The following is a 19,550-nucleotide window of genomic DNA, read 5'->3' on the forward strand; positions in this document are numbered from 1 at the left end:
AGGTACCCCTTTAAAGCTTTACTAAGAAAACTGCCTAAATGTGAACTGAACAAGGATGACACCAAGAGACATCCCAAAGTGGATGAGGAAATGACCATGAAGCCTCAACCTTACACAAGTAACTATAGGTAACCTAGGAAAGCTGGAGTAGAAAGTGGGTTTTTTATTTTTGTTGTTAGTTTAATTTATGTGCACCCTGTTCTTTCCCTTATCAGGGATTCTGCTGGTCTCAGCAAACACTGGCCTTCCATGGGAAGAATGGCTTATTTAGTTGAAATTTTGCATTTAGAACAGCTAAATGGTTGTTTGCTGTATAAAGAAGGCACTGTGACTAGGAGGTCTAATACCATCACAACATGAAAATATTCATTTTATAATGGGATATATCAATAAAAGTAAGGTTTATTTTAAAAATAGGATGGTGTCCTGGAAACTAGTTAGAAGGTGAAGGTCATCCCAGCAGGAAATGATGATAATGACTGGATACAGACAGTAACAGTAAAGGTAGTAAGAACCAAGTTTATCAAAAATAGATTTTGAAGAGAAACTGTAAGCTGCGTACAAAGAATATAAAAACACAAGATAAGTCCTAGGCACATTCAGGAGTTCTGGACAATGCATATAGGTGTTATACAAAGGAGTCGGTGAGAAAATGGAGAAAGCCAGTGAAGTTAATAAAAGTGGCATCTTTCAAATTAGAAGAGACAACAGGAAATACCAGTGAAAATATGCCAGAAAAATATCAAAATACAAAATAACTTATTAATACAAAATGACATGACTGCCTAGATGCAAGCTGAACAAAGATGGCACCAATGAAACTGGATGGAGAAAAGCCCAATAGCCTCAACCCTACACAAAGAACTACAGGCAACTAAGTAAAGCTGGGAGCAGGAGAGTTGGTCCTCCCCAGGAAACAGAGCATCAATTAATCATTAGGCACCGTCCAGTGCCTAATGATCAACCCTGAAAACATACCTACATGTAACATTATATGGTTTGTGAAGGTTTACATTCAGGCATATGTATATACATACACATACATATGCATGCAATAACAACTAGTGAAAAAAGAGGCCGTGAATTCAAAAAAGAGCAGTGAGCAGGTATGTAGAAAGGTCTGAAGAGAGGAAGGTACAAAAAGAAAGAAAAAGAAGAAAATAGGCTGAAACAGGAGAGTCCCAACAACCAAACAGGTTAGGTATTCTGACCTATGCAGAAGCAAAGAACAAGGTAAGGAGAAAGTGACCCTATTTCAAATAAGATGAGGACCAAAACCTGTGGTCTCCTACTGCATCTTGCAGTCATTCCATGGCATGTGTGTACTTGTACTCACATACCCCCCACAGAACCTGCTCAGAGTCCAACTGTAACAGTCGAGTAACAAACATGGACAACACACATTCCTTTGCTGTTACACAAAGAATAAATGCTTCAAATTCGATGGCCAACAGTCCTTCATAAATGTAACTGACTAGAAGGGAAAAAATAGTTGAGAAGAATATTCACACAATAGTCACATTTCCTAAAATACCAACCAAAGTCTCTAGAAATCAACACTGCTCAATTCTACTCTAAAGAGCTAGTAGTATGGGTAGGATCAGATTGCTGGCAAACCATATATTGTTAAATCCTAGCTAGGTTGTGAAAATCCTTGAGATATCTATGTGAATGTTTACAAACCAAAGAAGATAAAGGAAGACATATGAGAGTAGCTTGTCTCTATGTGGGTAGAGACAAGCTGTGGATGTCAGACAGTCATCTTCAGAACTCTCTCCTGTATATGTGGAGGTATAATGGCAGGAAAAATTCTAAATCTGATGAAATTATAAACTTAGAAATCCATGTAAGAAATTCAAGAAACCAAACCTCAAGAAACATTAAAAAATAATGCTGAATATTAAACATATGTGACAAAGGATATAAAAGTTAAAATCAGACAGAGGTATAAAAAGACTCTATATAGAGAAGCAAAAAGGTGAAGATGACAATGTTTTTCTCAGAAGCAATACACAAAAAGGATCACAGTGTAGTAAAACCTTTAGTGTGAAAAAACAACACTTTAATGTGCCAACTAAAAATATCTCTCCAAATTAAAAATGGAAGACTTAAGCCATGAAAAATGGAAACACCTACCATTAGAAAATTAATATTATAAGCAATGCTAAAGTACTTGAAGTGAAAGGAAAATAGTACCCGAAGAAAATCTGAATATAACCACAAATATAAAACATAAATAATGCTAGTCACATTAAGGTGATATATGCACACATGTGTGAACATATACATAAAATCTACAGTTACAGCAATTATCATTAAAATTGTTTAAATCTCCTTAAAATATGGTAGAACATTTAGAAATAATTAAAACAAAATATGCTTATAAGGCAGGACAAAATGCAAGCTGGAAGGAGAAATGGAAGTTATATTATACATGAAGTGAAATATATTTCAGGTAGATTCTAACTAATTATTGCTAATCAGCCAAGAAAGTAGCTAAAACATTATCGAAAAAATGCTTCATTAATCTAAATGAATGCAAACGAAAACCGAAACAAATGGAAAACAAAAGGATCAATTTAATGGGAAATATACTGCTTACTTTCAGAATCGGCCACTTGCTTATTGATGTTAATCACACCAAGTAAGAATAGTCTAAATGTCTAATAGTCTAAGCCAAGTAAAAGGGAGTGTGTCAAGGTTGGATAAAGAAAAGACATAATCTGCTACTACTTACAAAATGTTCACCTCACATATAAGCAATAATAAATAACTTAATCTTTAAAATGATGAAAATAGGAACACGTTAATATCATTAAGCCAATAAAAACTGAAGTGCTTAATAGCTTACAAGCAATGTTTAAAATTGGATCAGAAGTGCTGCCATCACAATAGTCACTTAGTATGTCAATAATCAAGGGGACAGTTTTGAAAGTAGGCAGTTGTCAAGGCTGACCAAGTTCTAACAACTTACTGAAAGCAAATTAAATTTTAAAAGGTATCAATATATTCTTGCATGTGTTCTCTGTATGGCCAATTACAAGTTACTTAAATTCAAGCAGGTCACAAATTTTCTGATAATTTAATCAGCAGGATCTTCCCGGCCAGCTCTGCCTCCCACTGATGCCATGTGGTCACATTATTCATTATATTTCAGCTAAGTGGCTCTTTGCATGCAAACAGACTTAAGGCAGCAAAACAGCAGTGTAGAATTTAAATACCAAAAAATTAAATGCCAGAGGATCCAGGGGAGAGAGAAAGCAGTATTTTCTAATTTTGAAATAAAATTTCTAGCAGCATTCTATAATTGCCTTTGATTTACTAAATAATGCAGCCTTTTGGCATTAATATAATAAATATTTGTATTTGCTGTCTGAATAATTGAAATGTGATAGGACATTAACATTTAATCATGGAAACAAAGTATGCTTATAGAAGTGTATTGGTCTTTTGAGATGTTCAAAGTAATTCTTTGTTGAATGTTTGAAGGAAAAGTTAGTGTTCAACTGTCATGGATTTTATCAACTTCCAGGTCATATCAATTCGTCTCAGTCTTTTGTAACAGGCTGGAACTAATGTGTAACACTGATGGAGGGCAAATTAAGGTTTCCCATGATGTGTCTTAAAGGAAATCTTGATGGTTGTTAACTCAATTATTTATCATTACATTTTAATTTTGAGTATGCAGGGCAGGGTCAAAGATGTAGGTGGATTTTTATGCTGGTGAAACTATTCATTTCATGTGTGAGATAAAGTTGTGACCCCTGAAGATAATGTATTTCTAGAACCATATCTTAAAAATCAAGATCATTTCTCATAAATAAAACTTTTAAGTGTCCGCACACAATCTTTCTATGGGCAGTTACTTTATCTGCCCCTTTGCCATAATGCTTGCCTTCATTTTAAGACTAAATGTACCATCCTGCTTCAGTCCATTCTTCTAATTATCTTATTTTTAGCATCAAGATGTGTGTGTGTGCGTGTGCGTGTGCCCGAATACGCAGAGGTGACAACTTGAGCAGTTCTCTCCTTCCCTTGTGTGGGTTTCTTCAGGAATCAAATACAGGACATCACACTTGCTCTGTAAGTGCTCTTTACCTGCTGAGCCACTTCATTGTCCACTCCTGCTTATTAATACCCAAACTTGGACTCCTTTAAATGATTGTTAAAACAAGGACACACAGACACACACACACACACATACACAGACACACACACACATGCACAATTATATCGTATTAGGAAGTTTAATAATCAAAGTAAGTCTTGCTCTGAGATGTGATTTCTTTTTTTGGTGTTAGGAAATTAGGAAATGAATAGCAGTTTGAACGCAAGTCCCTAAGCACAAAGTTTAAGAAATAAACCCCCACTCATTTCTTTGTTCAGGATCCCCTTGCTTCTGATACACACAAGGTACAGTGCACAGGGAAATCTTAACTGATCACATGAACTCCATGTCTTTTAAAAAGCAATCCTACTGTTTAATGGCTCATGTTCAATCAAGCACTTTGTTTACAGTGTGGGACACAAAGAGCTCAGATAATGGAGGAGACAGGAACAAAGAAGACAGAATGTGAAATGGTAGCAAAAGCCTAGGATCCAAGATAAGCTCGTATCTTCAAATCACTGCTCAGCTATGCCACTATTTTCTGGTAACTTCAAGTATGTCATTTTCTCTATAACTTTCATTTGTACTGTATAAACAATGAAGATGTTATATAAATGGCAGCTAAAGACCTTTCTCTTTCTAGCCCAAGGATTCAATAATTCTAGGAATGCCTTGATTTCTGACACTGACTCTTTATCTCTACAGAAGAATAAGACTTCATAACCTCTTTTAGTAATAGGGTTTAGTTCACACTTCAAAGTGTACACTCAGATTTTATATTATTTGATTCTAAAAAATATTATTCAGAGATAGCAGAGTGAGTATCTTTGTTCTGAGTGAACAGGTGAAAAAAATTGAGGTTCAGAGACTGACACTGATTAATTAATGCTTTGATGTCTCAATGCTCACTGAAAATAAGTCCTTAGTGTTCCCTTTAGAACTTTTATATTGGGTAACATAATAATTTACAATTTACAGTAATGATGCTGAGGCAGAAAAATTTACTTACTTGCCTGTTTTCTTAATTAGGATTTCTATTACTGTGATGAAACATCCTGACAAAAAGTAAATTAGGGAAGAAAGGGCTTATTTGGCTTACACTTCTGTATCACTGTTCATCAATGAATGAAGTCAGTGCAGTAACTCAAATAAGCAGGAACCTGGGAGCAGGAGCTGATCCAGAGGCCATGGAGGAGTGCTGCTTATTGGCTTGCTCCTCATGGGTTGCTCAGCCTGCTTTCTTATGGGACCATAATGGGTTGGGCCCTCCTCCATCAATCGGTAATTAAGAAAATAAGTTACAGGTTTGCCTACAACATGATTTTATGGAGGCATTTTTAAATTGAGGTTACCTCATCTCAGATGACTTAAGCTTTTGTCAAGTTGACTTAAAACCATTCAGGACACTTGTTATAATGAAAATGACAATATGCACAAGTTTTTTTTCCTTTTTTAATTAGATATTTTATTTACACTTTAGATGCTATCCCCTTTCCCCATTCCCCCCCTCTTAGAAAATCCCTATCCCATGCCCCCTTTTCCTTTTTGCATTTATACACTTTTTAAAAAATGTTAATCATAGGCTTTATAAGTTTGGTATTGCTCAATCAGAGGTGTAACCCACTACCCAACCTAGATATATCAACTATCTTTGACTGGTGGAGATACATGAACATCTGCCTCCCTGTCTCCCCCCTCTTTCTCTCTTTCATCACCTAGCTTCTCCTCTCCTTCTTCTCCTCTTCTTACTCCTTCTCTTCCTCTCAGTACTCCTCCCACCTTAGCTCCTCCTACATATCACCCTTCCTGTTAAAATGAAACTTTTCTCTCAAAATACAATTAGAGCATAATTATGCCGATTTGTACCAGTGAGGTACAAGATAGTCCTAATACCCAGTCCATCATTTTGTTGACTAACCAGCACCTCTGTCGTTTATCCTAAAACATTTAGTTCTGAACCAGGCTTTAGGATGAATGTCAGTTGACGACCATCCACTCAAATCTTTTCCCTCAAGGTAAACAGGATTGGCTATGAGGCTATAAGTTTTCAACCCTGTCAGAGATCCAGAATGACTGAGTTAACTATAATTGTGGGAAGCACAAAGCATAGCTTCTAAAACTTAGCCGATTTATAGAGACCTCTGAACACCTGGACAGTCCCTCTACTTCAAAATATTAGAGCATCTGTTATTCTGCCTTCTGGCCCAGGATCATCTGACAGACCTTAGTGCTGCAGAATTATTAAGGGCTGATTACTCTGTCTAGGCAGATATAATCAGTCGACTATTCTGCAAGTGTGTCCTTTTCTGGACAGTAATTTGTCTGTAGAAGGAAAGAGGCAATTCTTGCCTAGTGGCTGTCTCACCACAACTGGAGTAACTCCAAAGATGCTCAACTTCTTCTTAGAATTCAATATAGGAAGCTGTCAGGAGCAGACAGGTCTCTAATCAAAATGAACATTAATACAGAAATGTTTGTCATGTCAATTCTGTGGATTTCTGATGTTTTGAAAACAAACTATCCATGTAAAGTAATCTGGACTGTTGCCTGTTAACTCCACTCAGCTATTTCTAAATAAAACATAGAAAACACCCTAACAATAAACTCCAAGCCATGAATTTGCTATAGTCCCTTAACTCACAGGCTGACCATCTCAAATCAGTTTAAAAAGTTAAAGAAGGACTGGGTTTAAGCCTTGTATTCCTAAATGTGTTATACAGGCACAATGCCTATGAGAGTAACAATATTCATCTCATTCTTATATCAATAAGAAGCTCATACCAATGAAAACCTTAAAATTTGTAATCAAAGTAAATTGGTGCCGTTTAAGAATTTATATCTTCATCTTGATACTAATTATACAGATTTCTACTGATAGGTTATGGCTATGCAATAAACCCTAGCTAATCCTCTCTATTCCCACAAAACCACTACTTTTCCCTAGAAAGACAGCCCAACATTTACCACCTTAGTCCCTAAGCCTAGGGAATAGGGGCGCTGACTCTTCATTAGCTTTTTCAAGCTGATTATGGGCGTTGAGATATTAGAAGAGGAGTTTGGGGAAGAGAAAATTGATAAGCCTCTGATGCCGTGTCTTCACTGCCTCCAGATGGAATTCCCGGACCTCAGAGGTTTGAGCAGGTCTGCCCAGCTTGCTTGTTGAGTAGATACACCAAGGCTGATCATTCTGCAATATACAATTCTCAAAACAAATTTTAGTATCAAGACAGTTTTTTTTTTTTAAAGAGGGCTGACATTTTATTAAGGATGTTGGTTCTAACCGCTTTTCTTTTTTTCCCTCTTTTATTGGATATAATATTTACATTTCAAATTTTATCCCCTTACCACATTCCCCCCACCACCCAGGAACCCCGTATCCCATCCCCCCTCCTCCTGCTTTTATGTGGGTGTTTACCCACCTACCCCCACATCCCCCTCCCCACCCTCAGATTCCACCCCCCACTCAGTGCTCAGCCTTCAAGGTACCAATGACCTCGTCTCCTACCTATGCCCAACAAGGCCATCCTCCCCTACATATACAGCTGGAGTCATGTGTCTCTCCATGTGATGCACAAGGTTTTAAAGTACTGCATATAAAAATATGTTATATATTACAAAGTTTAATGCAGTACTGCCTTTGGGAATAGAAAGTAAGGATACAAAAATCATATTAAGCTAAAAAACATATACATACTTGGGCAGGCAGTTACCTGGTAATATTGTAAACATAAATTATAAACTTCATTGTCTTCTGATATCTCCATCTCTACTAGTTTCCTAAAACCAATGAAGCTGGACTCATTGCTGTTGAGAGCCTAGAAAGCGGCTATCAGCTTTGTAGCCATCTCCAGCCATATACCCTGACATGAGACTTGTTTTTCAACAGCCTATGACAGCTGAAGCACACTCTGATATCCCACATATCTTGTTTTGCTCTTTAGTGCCCCCAGCTGCAAGGTGCAGGTGGTATCCACGCCTGCAAGGCACGTGGTTTCCATGCACCTACAAGGTACGTGGCAAAAGTTTATAAATACCCCAGATTTCCCTTCAATAAAGGAGACTTGATCAGAACCACTGTCTTGTCTCCATTCTTTGCATCTTTTCCCCTTTATCCCCTCTATCTTTCTCTTTCTCTCTCTCTCTCTCTCTCTCTCTCTCTCTCTCTCTCTCTCTCTCTCTCTCTCTCTCTCTCTCTCTCTCTCTCTCCCCTGACCCGCAGACTGAAGCTGCAGAGTGGTCCGGGACATTTTGGCCCCCAAAGCGTGGAGCCGCCAAGCGTGGAGGGGAAAGGGCCTCAACATTTTGGCCGTCCAAAGTGGGGCAGCTCAAGCCACAACACATTGCCATAGGCTCTACTCTCTGAAATGGAAGAGGTAGAAAAGTAGTTTCCAGAGCTGAGGTTTCTAATCCCGAACAGGTTAAGGGTAAACATTTAATAGGTGTTATCCTAGAGAATTCTATTTAATTGGTGTTTTTTTATTCAGGATTTTGTTTTAAATTATAAGTTATAAATAGCATCATTTCTTCTTCCTCCAAACACTCACATATACCTACCCCTCCTTGCTCTCTTTCAAATTCATGGCTTCTTTTTCCACTAATTGTTGTTAGCCTACACAAAGAACCATAGGCAACTAAGGAATGCTGAGAACAGAAAAATAGGCTTCCTTAGGTAAGAGTAACAACAAGTGGTCAGTCCTGAAAAGATTCACACAAGTATGTACACACACACACACACACACACACACACACACACACACACACACACACGACAGGGATTTTAATCTTCCCAAATGAAATATGTAGCCAAGGTTCAGAACAAATGTTCTCAGTCCTGACTGGCCCTGAAATCACTGGTGGGCTTCTAAGAGATTAGGAACGTGTCCAACTTCCAGAAAATTTAATAGGAATTGGTGTTGTGTAGAACCTAGACTTTTGTGACATAAATACATTTAAATTTAAAACTAATTATTCTTTTGTTTGTTTGAGATGAAGTCTTGCTATGTAGCCTTAGTTACATAGCAAGAACTATGTAACTCACTATCTAGACTACACTAGCCTTGAACTCATAGAGATACATCTGCCTCTGCCTCTGCCTCTGCAATGCTGGGATTAATGGCCTCAAGTAATGTTATTGTTCATTCATGATGGAAAATTATGAATATGCTTAGTCAAGATGTCCTTTGCACTTTACCACATATTCTAAGTAACAGTGGGAATTTATAAAATCCTATAGTTCCTTCCTATTAAAAAGGAAAATAGAGCTAGGGATGTATGTAGCTCAGTGGTAGGGAACTTGTCTAGCAGATCTAGGACATTGAATTCAACTCTCACCACTGTAAAGGCATTCAGTAAACTAAGTCTTACTAAGTAAGGCATTGATTCTCAAAGCTTAGAATGTACTAATGTAGCAAAATATTCTATAGGATTTTTTAAAAGACTGTCTCTCTCCACTCCTACACTAGGTCTTTAATGAAGTTGTTTATTTTTTCTTTTCTCTGTCTAGTAAAGGTAGGCCAATGCCTATAGGCAGAAAATACACTGCCACAACTATAAGGTGTCCTCTCTCTCCTCCTTTCCCCTCCCCTCCCCTCCCCTCCTCTCTCCTCTCCTCTCCCCTTCCCCTCCTCTCCCCTCCCCCCTCTCGCTCCTCCCCCTCCCCTTCCCCCTCTCTTCCCCCTCCCCCTCTCTCCCCCCTCCCCCCTCCTCTCCCGTCTTCTCCCCCTCCCTCCCCTCCCCTCCCCTCTCATCTTTTCCTCTTTTCTTCAGCTTCCTGAGCAATGGGATTACAAGTATTTATAACTACTACACTTGGCTTAATAATAATATGCTTTCATGACAAGTTGCTTGTGTAAAACTGATATTGCCATTTGGAGCAGTATACTCGTAGAGATACTACAATACATTAGCTTTATGTTTCAGGTTCCCCTTTGAAACCTATCAAAAGCTGATCTAAATGTGATTTAGTTACACAGTACAGCCAACTTCAAATAATCATTCTAGAACTGTTTATTGAACACTGAAATATCCATCATTCACATTCTCTCCAGTTTGGCAAAGATGCTACTGACATGTCAAATTCAGGTGTACACTAAGTCCTGTCAAATACATTAAGACAGTTGAGATCTAATTCTCTCCCAATAAAACCATAGACATTAAGTTATTTTCTAGTGTGAGTGATAAAGATATAACAAATAAACTAAGGGTAGGTAGATTGCACTTAACCTTAACAGATGTTGAAGTAATCACATCTATGAGAGCTAAGACAGACTCTATGTACCATAGAGACTGACAAAATTTATCGGTAGCAGATTCTTCCCATGTCTTTCCAAACAAAGTCCACACAATGTACTCCCTTTATAATACTTAGCCTTAGTCTTCCAATTCCACCCCAATTCTATTTCTGGGAGGTTGACTTTATCCATGTTAATCTCTACTCCAGTCAAAATTTACATGGGCTTGTTTTATTTCAGATATTTTGCTAGAACGAGGCATTTGAGTTACTGAATTTAGATAAGGTCATACTGAAGGAATTGGTGATACTATTAATAGTGTAAGTATTTCAAGGAATTTTTATGAAAAGTACCTCTAAGGAAGGAACACTGAATAGTGGGAAATCAGAAATACAGCCAATTGTTGAGGAGTGGTCTGTTGCTATGTATTGTAATGCTAAATTCTGTATCCCAAGGTCAAGTAAATCCTCACATATAAGGTTGTGCAAACCTTGCTCCTTAATTTAAAACTATTGGTTGAATAAAGATGTCTACAGCCTATAGCTGGGCAAAAGAGTGGTAGGCGGGGCTTCAGTTTCCAAGCTGGTGGTCTGAGGCAGAGACCACAAGGCAGAGAGGAGGAGGAAGAAGGCACCATGGGGTAGATAGATCATGAATGCATAGCCATGAAGATCCACCTGTTGGAGTACGAGTGGCCTAGGCAGAACATGGCAAGTGGTATTTCAGGATTATTGACAGGAAAGTAGACAAAATAGTACAGACGGTTGATATCTGCCCAGCTCTAGTGCTACAAAGCTTATTATAAAGGTTTTGAATCTTTTATTTGGGAACTAAATGATCTAAGGTGGAGTAGAAACCCCCAAATATTTTCCAAAACAGTAGATGACAAATAATTTTGTTTTGAATGCACATGACAATGCAGTTAACCATTCCTCATCTGCTCTCCTTTTTTGGAACCAGGTAAGATAAGCTAGTTTGTAGGTGGCATGTGAGCAATGAATGCCATAAGCAACAGAAAAAGTAGTGAAACTCCTGGAGTTCAGCTCCACAGGTGAGCTGGGCCTGATCTTGTAGAGATCATTTAGTATCTTCAATTGCAGTTATCTAGAAAATGAGAATATCTTGCTCTGCCTCTCTTCAGTCTCAAAAAACCAAACTGTCATAGCATATAGCAAGTACACTCTCAATTAGTATTAGAAGAATGAGTTTTGAATAACCAAATAATAATTATTATTATGAAAAACTAGACTGCAAAATCCTGTCAAAAATAGTATGAGTTAATATAACTTCAAAAATATTTATTCATGCATGTCCGAATGCACATGTTCATGCACCATATGTGCAAAGAAACCCATAGACATTAAAACAAGGAGGTTGGATGCCCTGGGACTAGAGTTACAGACAGTTGTGAGCCTCCATGTGGGCGTTGGGAACTGAACCCAGGTCCTTTGCAAGAGAAGCCAGTACTCTTAACTCTGAGCCATCTCTCTAGGTCCTATTAGACATTTTAAATGGGACTCTTTTTCAGTTTCTCTTGAAATCATTAGCAACAAATATTATTAATCCATAGGAAGCTGGTGAGCTTGCTTCTCTTAGTCTATCATTTCATTTTGCCTTCTCCCAATAATACAGATGCTCCTTCCTGAAAATTTCCTAAAACCCACATCTTTTCTTAAGAGTTAACTTTTCCATCTCTCATTCCTTCTTCTCCATGTGGCATTTGTGAATAATCAATTAACCAGGTAAAATAACATAGTCCATAATGTTACCTAAAATGGTTCACAGGCAACCAGATGGCTTTAAGCATTAAGACACATGAAGAAATGGAGAATTATCATCAGCCTTTTATCCAAGAGGGGAAAGTGCAACAAGATGTTTTAAGCATCTGTGTATATATGTTCAACCAAATGATACCATCACATGCTTAGGTTACTGGTTTAGGAATAAAGTCTAAGAGGTACATTTTCATTACAATGATAAAAGGATGAGCAAATGAAAGGTAAAATAAACTGCTCATCAATGTAGTTTTTAATTTTAAAAAGTGTGTGCTTGCAATGGAATGTGAAGGTCAGAGGACAAGTTGCAGGAGCTGGATCTCTACATCCACCCTGGGTCATAGGAACTGAACTCAGGTTGCCAGGCTTGGTGGCAAGTGCCTATACCTACTCAACTATCTTACTTGCCTCATCAATGTTTTAAAAATATTTTTTGAGATGTGGACTCATGCATCTTGGGCTGGCCTGGAACTCATAGCCTCTGTCTCCCGAATGCTGGGAATAAAGGTATGTGTGACCATGTCCAATATATTTTTATTTTAAAATTATGTGTGTGTGTGTGTGCATCTACACATGAGTCCAGGTACCCTGTGGTGACCAGGGAAGGTCACTGAATCCCCTGGAGGCAGATTTTCAGGACCTTGTGAGGTGACTGATGTGCTGCTGGGACATGGATGTAACATAAAAGGATGAACAGTAGTTAGCTGTGGAGCTAAGTGGTAGTAACAAGTCTAACAATTTTTATTCAGGTTAAAGGAACAGAAAATATTTAATTCACACCAACAGAGAACACATTCTTTATGCCATAAATACTTTAGTACATCAAATTTCTTCTATGGGGACCTAGGGTGTCCCAATATAAACTTTGGATTAACTTTGCAGAATTTTTTTTACTTATGTAATAAACTGTCCATTAAGACGTCTTAAAAAATCAATGAATAGTCATCATTAAATTACTAGCTAAAACTGTAATAATTTAAACTTAACAGTTGATGAAAACGGAGTAAATATTTACTGTGCTTACATAATGTGGTAGCTTAAATGAAAAATGCCTCCCATAGGCTCACAGATTTGAAACTTTGGTCACTAGTTGGGAAGGTTATGATACAGGTCATTGTACAACTCTGCTGGAGGAATTATTTTGCCAGCAACAGGCACTGAAAGTGTATTTATTGTCTTGCCACACTTGAAGTTGGCTCTCTCTGCTTTATATTACCATGGACAGCATGATCTCTTGGCTTCTTGCCCCTGCTATCATGCCTCCCTGCCATGGTGGATTCTTTCTTATCCCCCTGGAACTGTAGGCCAAAATAAACTCTTTCATTTATAAATTGCTTCTGGTCATGGTGCTTAATCAGAGCAACAGAAAAGTAACTAATATAGATGCTGGTACTAGAGAATGAGCTGTTGTATCAGGTAGCAAAGCTGGAGGGGTTAAGCCATCCAGGCCCTTTGACAGTAGTCCCAGACATCCGAAACAGAGCTACAGGATTTGCTTATTTTTATGCCCTGTGAGCTTTCAGTCTTTCTGTAGTACAGTGCTTCCTCACTCTATCCCCATTCTTCTCTTTTAAAATGATAATGTATAATCTGTGCTATTGTTGGTTGGAAGTATATTGTTTACTTTTAGATATTATCAGTGGCTACAGTTAAGAGATTGCCTTGAGCCTCACAAGAGATGCTGGACTTTTGAAATTTCAAACAGTATTGAGACTGAGAAAGATGATGGGCATCATCTTTAAAATAATGGGCATCATCACTTTTTAAAGTTAGACTAGATACATTTTGCACTATGATATAGCTGTGAGTCTATGGAAGTCAGGGAGAGGAATGTGGTTGTCTGAACCAGAAATATTTTCCATATGCTCAAGCATTTGAATAACTGTTTCCCAGTTGGTGGTGCCTTTTGGAGAAGGTATATGCAACTTTACTAAACAAAGTATGTGACTGGGGTGGGCTTTGAGAGCTTTTAGGCCTGTCACACTTTCAGCCTGTTCTTTTTGCTTTGTGTATGCCATTGAACATGTAACAGCTCAGCTTCCTGCTCTTGCTGCCACGCCTTCCCACCATGATGGATCACTAATCCCCCTGAAACCATAACCCAAAATACCTTCTTTCTTCCATAAGCCACTTTTGGACATAGTGTTTAGCATAAACAGAAAAAATAACTAATGTGCATAACAACACACCCCTCTAAAATCATAGAAAATGAGCAAGGTGTTATGGTATATACCTAGAGACCAAGGCTGAAGGCTCACTGAGTTTCAGGCTATTCTGGGCTATATATTTATGCCCTATCTCTAAAATAAACAAGCAAAAAACAACAAAACAAAACAGAGGCTAGACACATGGCTCAGGAGTTAAGAGCACTGACTGGTCTTTTAGAAGAGATGGGTTTGAATCCCAGCATCCACATTTTGGCTCACAACTCTGTGACTCTAGTTCCAGGAGAATCAAACATCCACTTCTGGCCTCTGTGGGCACCAGACACTCAAGTAAGTACACAGTCAAACATGCAGGCAAAACAACCATACATACAAAATAAAAATTATTTTCAAAACTCCCATAGAAATTGATACAGTCTATTTTTTGATACTTAAAATAAGATGTCCTGGATTATGTTCTGGTAAACATATTAAATGAACATGCTTTCCCTGTTTTTATTTTTACAAAATCAAATTTCATCACAGACAATAATTGAAAGTTACTTTCAATAAGTAAAAACAAAGCCTTTATTCTATACATTATTCTGACAAAATTACTTTACTTAGCAGTACTTTGGTGATAGATGTTTGCTCTAATATTTGAGGAAGATGTATAATATACAGAAAACTAATGCTAGCTTTGCCACAGACTTCTACAAAAATATGTCCCTCACACTTTTACACATAATATATAGAACTATAAAATCTGCCAATATGGAAATTCCTTGGAATTTCTCAATGCACTGTGAAATACACAAGGCAAAAGAAAGCATCACATATGTTGTCTGAACATTTTGTCATGTATGATGTTTTTGTAACTAGAATACAACTTATCTATATATACACACAAAAATGATGTTTCAGAAATACGTGGAGGAAGCAGAAGCACCAGTTATTTAAGTTACACTTGATCACGAAGACGAGCAAGCCTCTGTGACAGTTCATCCTAGAGGAAGACAAATTTACAAATTATCAAAGGCTGTAACAAATATTTTAAGCATAAAATTTTAATCCTCTTCTATTTTAATACAATTTAAAGTCTCATAAAATTTATATAAATGTTAGGCATTTAGTTTTTTAAATATCTCAAAAGAAGTGGAACTTAGAGAGTATGAAGGTTAGCAAAACAATATAAAAAATTTAATGTGCATGAAAACTGAAAATGCCCACCATTACATAGCTAACAGCTTCTCATATTTTCTTCATTTATAATGATGTGTCATAGTAGAAAAATACTGTTCATAAAAAAGGTGAATGTTTTCTTGTATGCAAATATATATGTTGCATATAAATATACATTTCCTAAATTTTAATTTAAATATAAAGCAAGTATATGAATTAAAATAAAATTTGACCTCTACCTGTTCTGTAGAAGCAACGCTTGCACCAACAGACCCTGTTTGACCCTGTGGTAGCTCCATATTGAGATCAAGGCTAAATAAAGATAAAATTAAAAATAATCAGAGTAAATAAATGTTAACATAGATATTTTATAATAATCATATAGGCACTGCAGACTTGAACACTATAAACTTTTATTACTTTAAGTAAAAATAAAACCATGTTTACATGTAAATAGAACTTGAATGTCTTCAAAATGATTTTGGATACATGACTGATGACCTTTAAGTATTTTCCTTGAGTCTACATTTTCCTTGAGCCAGATAAAAGTAACTTTAGGATCTAAATCTAGTTTAGTGTTCAGTTCCTGAATTCTCTTAATAGAACCAAGAATTTCCCTTTTTTGATTAAAATTGTTTTAGATTTTTCATTTTATTTATTTTTTATTTAGTTTCATTATTTTTAAATCCAAAGTATAATTTTTCATTTACTGGAAATAGAATCTTCTTTCATAAACTATGTCTTGATTATAGTTTTCCCTCCCTCTACTCTGCCTAGTTCTTCCCTACCTCTTCTCCCTTCTGTATCCACTCCCTTTTTCTTTCTCATTAGAAAATAATAGGCTTCTAAGACATAACAAGTAAATATAACAAAATAAAGCATACTAAAATGAAGCATGAATCATCACATGGAGGCTGGACAAGGCAACCCAACAGAAGGAAAAGAGGCACAAGGATCAGAGACTCATTTGTTTATACACTCAAAGGTCCCATATAATACTAAGCTGTATAACATACATGCTGAGGACCTGGTGCAAACTGTGTAGGCCCTATGCTTGCTGTTTCAGTTTTTGTGAGCTCACATGAGTCTGGCTCAGTTGATTCAGAGGGCCTTGAAGAACCAAGAAATTCATCCAACTATACAATGTTTTTTTTTTTTTTAAAACTTAATGCAATCGTCTCAAGTTCATATCACTCTAGTGAACGAGATAGTATATGCTTAGATCTAGGGCTGTTGTTCATTGACCTCTAAGGACCATGACCTTAATCCCTGTTGCACTATTCTTTTAGGATATAAACTAGTTTTTCTGTTTGTCTCTAAAATAGTGTATTTTAGCATGAACATTCTATAAGTAAAACAGTAATTTTAAATGGCATTAAGGGATGCTATTGGCAGATTGTTTTTTAGAAAGACAAACATACAGTATACTAAAATTTCATTATGAAAATTGTTAACTCAAACAACTGGATAACTAAAAGTCCTTAATGCTGGAAATTAATGTTTCTGTATCAGTGGTTCTATCTGCTTCTCTTGCTCCAGTTACTGAATTAATTTCTCAATACTGGTTTCATTTTCCCAAGAAATAGCTAGCAATATATAGAGACATATAGTTGACATAACTGAGAGAAATGGTGCTGCATCCTTACCCTGGACCATCTCCAAGTATTCCTTAATATCACACTCTGAATGAATCTATCTCCAGAGACTTGATGGAGATGGTGCCATTATGGTTTGAAAATTCACATTTGTGTGTGTGTGTTTGTGTGTGTGTGTGTGTATGAGAGAGAGAGAGAGAGACTAGAAAATGGGTAACTGTTAAAAGACCTTGAAACAGTATCTCCACAAAAAGTCAAAACTCCAAATTGAACTAATGGGTTTAAAGACAAAGTTTTGAATCCATAGCAAATTTTTAGAAGTGCTTATGCTTCTTCAGTCCAGGGCTTCACATATACTATGCAGAACTTCTGTGCACTGCCCTAACCTCATTTCATCAACATTTAGGACCTCTAAATTTCAAATAGAGATTATTTAGAAGGACTTGAATAGCAACACCTTACCCAGCTTCATCTGCCATTTCCTGAAGCAGCATATCCACTTGGTTCTAAAATAAGAAAACATGAATTTATAGTTTTGTAGTATTGGATTCTGGATGGTTTTTGGTTTTGGTTTGGCTTGGGAAAGTGAACTTCAATTTTAGGGGACAGAGAGATGGCTCAGCCTTTCAGTTCCTAGTAACCACATCCAGAGGCTCATAACTGCCTTTAACTCTAAAACCTGGAGGATATAATTCCTCTGTCCTTCACAGGAATATGTTGTCACTAGTACACAGTTCTCTCACCCCCACATAATCAAAAGTAAAATAATAAATCTTTTGTAAAATAAAACAAACAACACACACACACACACACACACACACACACACACTCTTCTTGCCCTGAAAAACTTAAAACAAACCTTTAAAAATATTTTTGCCACAAGAGGGCGCTATACCATTTCAGAGCACAACTTACTGAATGTTAAGTTTTATTTTATTTTATTTTTATGGGAAATAAATATTTACTCAGAAAAATATTAGCAACTGATTTTACATTATAAGCCACAGGAACTAGAAAAACTACAAAGAGAAGATAAAAAAATGAAGAAAAGCAGTTTATTGTCTTTCACTTTAACTTGGTAACACTTAATTGACCCAGGCCCTGTCTTGGCCTGTTTTCCCAAGAACCTTTTCTAGTTTAGAGTTCACTCACAATTCTGGGTTAAAACCACTTTTTTCCTGAGGGTCAGAGGTACAAGGTTGAGGATGAGCTTCTCTATGGTTCCTAGTGGCTGAAGCAGAGGTACAAATGCAAACTTCTGGTAAGTTTCTTTACTGAGGGGAACCATTTCTCAATGGTGACAGTGGAAGGGGCCAGCCCTAGAACATTTAAAATGTGGTACTCCAATGGCTGAGGCAGGCAGCCTAGAGTGTGCTCCTCAGTCCCTTTCTTCCCTAGCTCCCAAGTACTATGAAGTGGTAGGACAAGCTGTTTCTGCTTTTTCAGGAACATTAAGATTTAAAACCTAATACTGAAGTTGTCTGAACAATGCTGGCAGTCAGAATCACATCTCTTGAGTAAAGATAGCAAGGGAGTCATCTAACTTATAAAGTTCCATCATAATCCAGCTTAGTTGTATGTGATAGATTTAAATTAGCTTAGATTTATTATTCTATAAAATAACTCAAATCTGACATGATATTGACTTTTGAAAAAATATTAACAGACAAAATGTACTTACATTATGTATCTATGGCACAGAACTCTATACAGGTTTGACTATAGGCTTAGATAATTGCAAACCATAAGTATTCAGAGAAGAAATTGTGCCCATAATTTACAGACTTTACTTTGCTAACATTTCTACAATTCAGAAAGTGAACTACAACACTTACATTGTGCTAGGCATTACTTGTAATTAAGAGACAATTAATATTGTATGAGATGTATATGTGTTATATGCAAACACTAGAACTATAAATAGGGAAATAGAGCATCATTGGGTATTGATGCTTATTAGGGATCTTGGAACCAATCTCATATGGATTTTTGGCTGCTTTATTATTATTGCTTTCTTGGCACAGGGCTTCACTATGTAACTTAGTGTGGTCTGGAATTCCTGAAACTTGAGGTTCACTGGTTTCAAGCTTCCAAGTCCTAGGTTTACAGGTGTGTGGAGTGGTGGGATGTGAGAAGCAGCTGGGTGCTTTGTCGAGCACAAGCTTGGATCCCCAGAATCTTATTGGATGGCAGGAGTTCAGCTCTGCTCCCAGGCCCTGGTTCTTTTCATTTAGCTTCAGCCCTCCAACAACCACTCCCACAGAGAGGTCTATGGCCAACAGTCATGAGGAACAGGCCTCAGGCCCTAGAGAGATTTACATACTAATGAGGTACCTGAAGGCCAGAGGGTGGAGCCAATTCAGCATTCTTCCCCAGCCCCCCCCCTCCCTATTTAACTCAGGTCTGCCCTGGGTTTGGGGGGGGGGGGGCGTGTGCATCCAGATCCATCCACCATCCACCATGACATTAAAGCTTGTTAAAACCCATGGACTTTCTCGTGTCATTGGGACTGTGCA

General features: G+C 37.2%; 1 protein-coding gene across 3 annotated transcripts in view; it reads right to left on the reverse strand.

Moving 5' to 3' along the window:
- Positions 1-10,090: 10,090 nt before the first annotated feature.
- LOC117694677 (charged multivesicular body protein 1B2) overlaps positions 10,091-19,550 on the reverse strand; it is a 49,137-nt gene continuing 39,677 nt past the window's right edge. For all 3 annotated transcript variants that reach the window (XM_034485653.2, XM_076918810.1, XM_076918811.1), the window contains 3 exons: positions 17,497-17,540; positions 15,679-15,751; positions 10,091-15,263 (listed from right to left, as the gene is read on the reverse strand). In XM_034485653.2, coding sequence (XP_034341544.1) covers positions 15,219-15,263; positions 15,679-15,751; positions 17,497-17,540 — 162 coding nt within the window. In that variant the 3' untranslated portion in view covers positions 10,091-15,218. The remainder of the gene's footprint in view (positions 15,264-15,678; positions 15,752-17,496; positions 17,541-19,550) is intronic.

This window comes from Arvicanthis niloticus, chromosome X (assembly GCF_011762505.2).
Source record: "Arvicanthis niloticus isolate mArvNil1 chromosome X, mArvNil1.pat.X, whole genome shotgun sequence".
Classification (NCBI taxonomy): Eukaryota; Metazoa; Chordata; class Mammalia; order Rodentia; family Muridae; genus Arvicanthis; species Arvicanthis niloticus.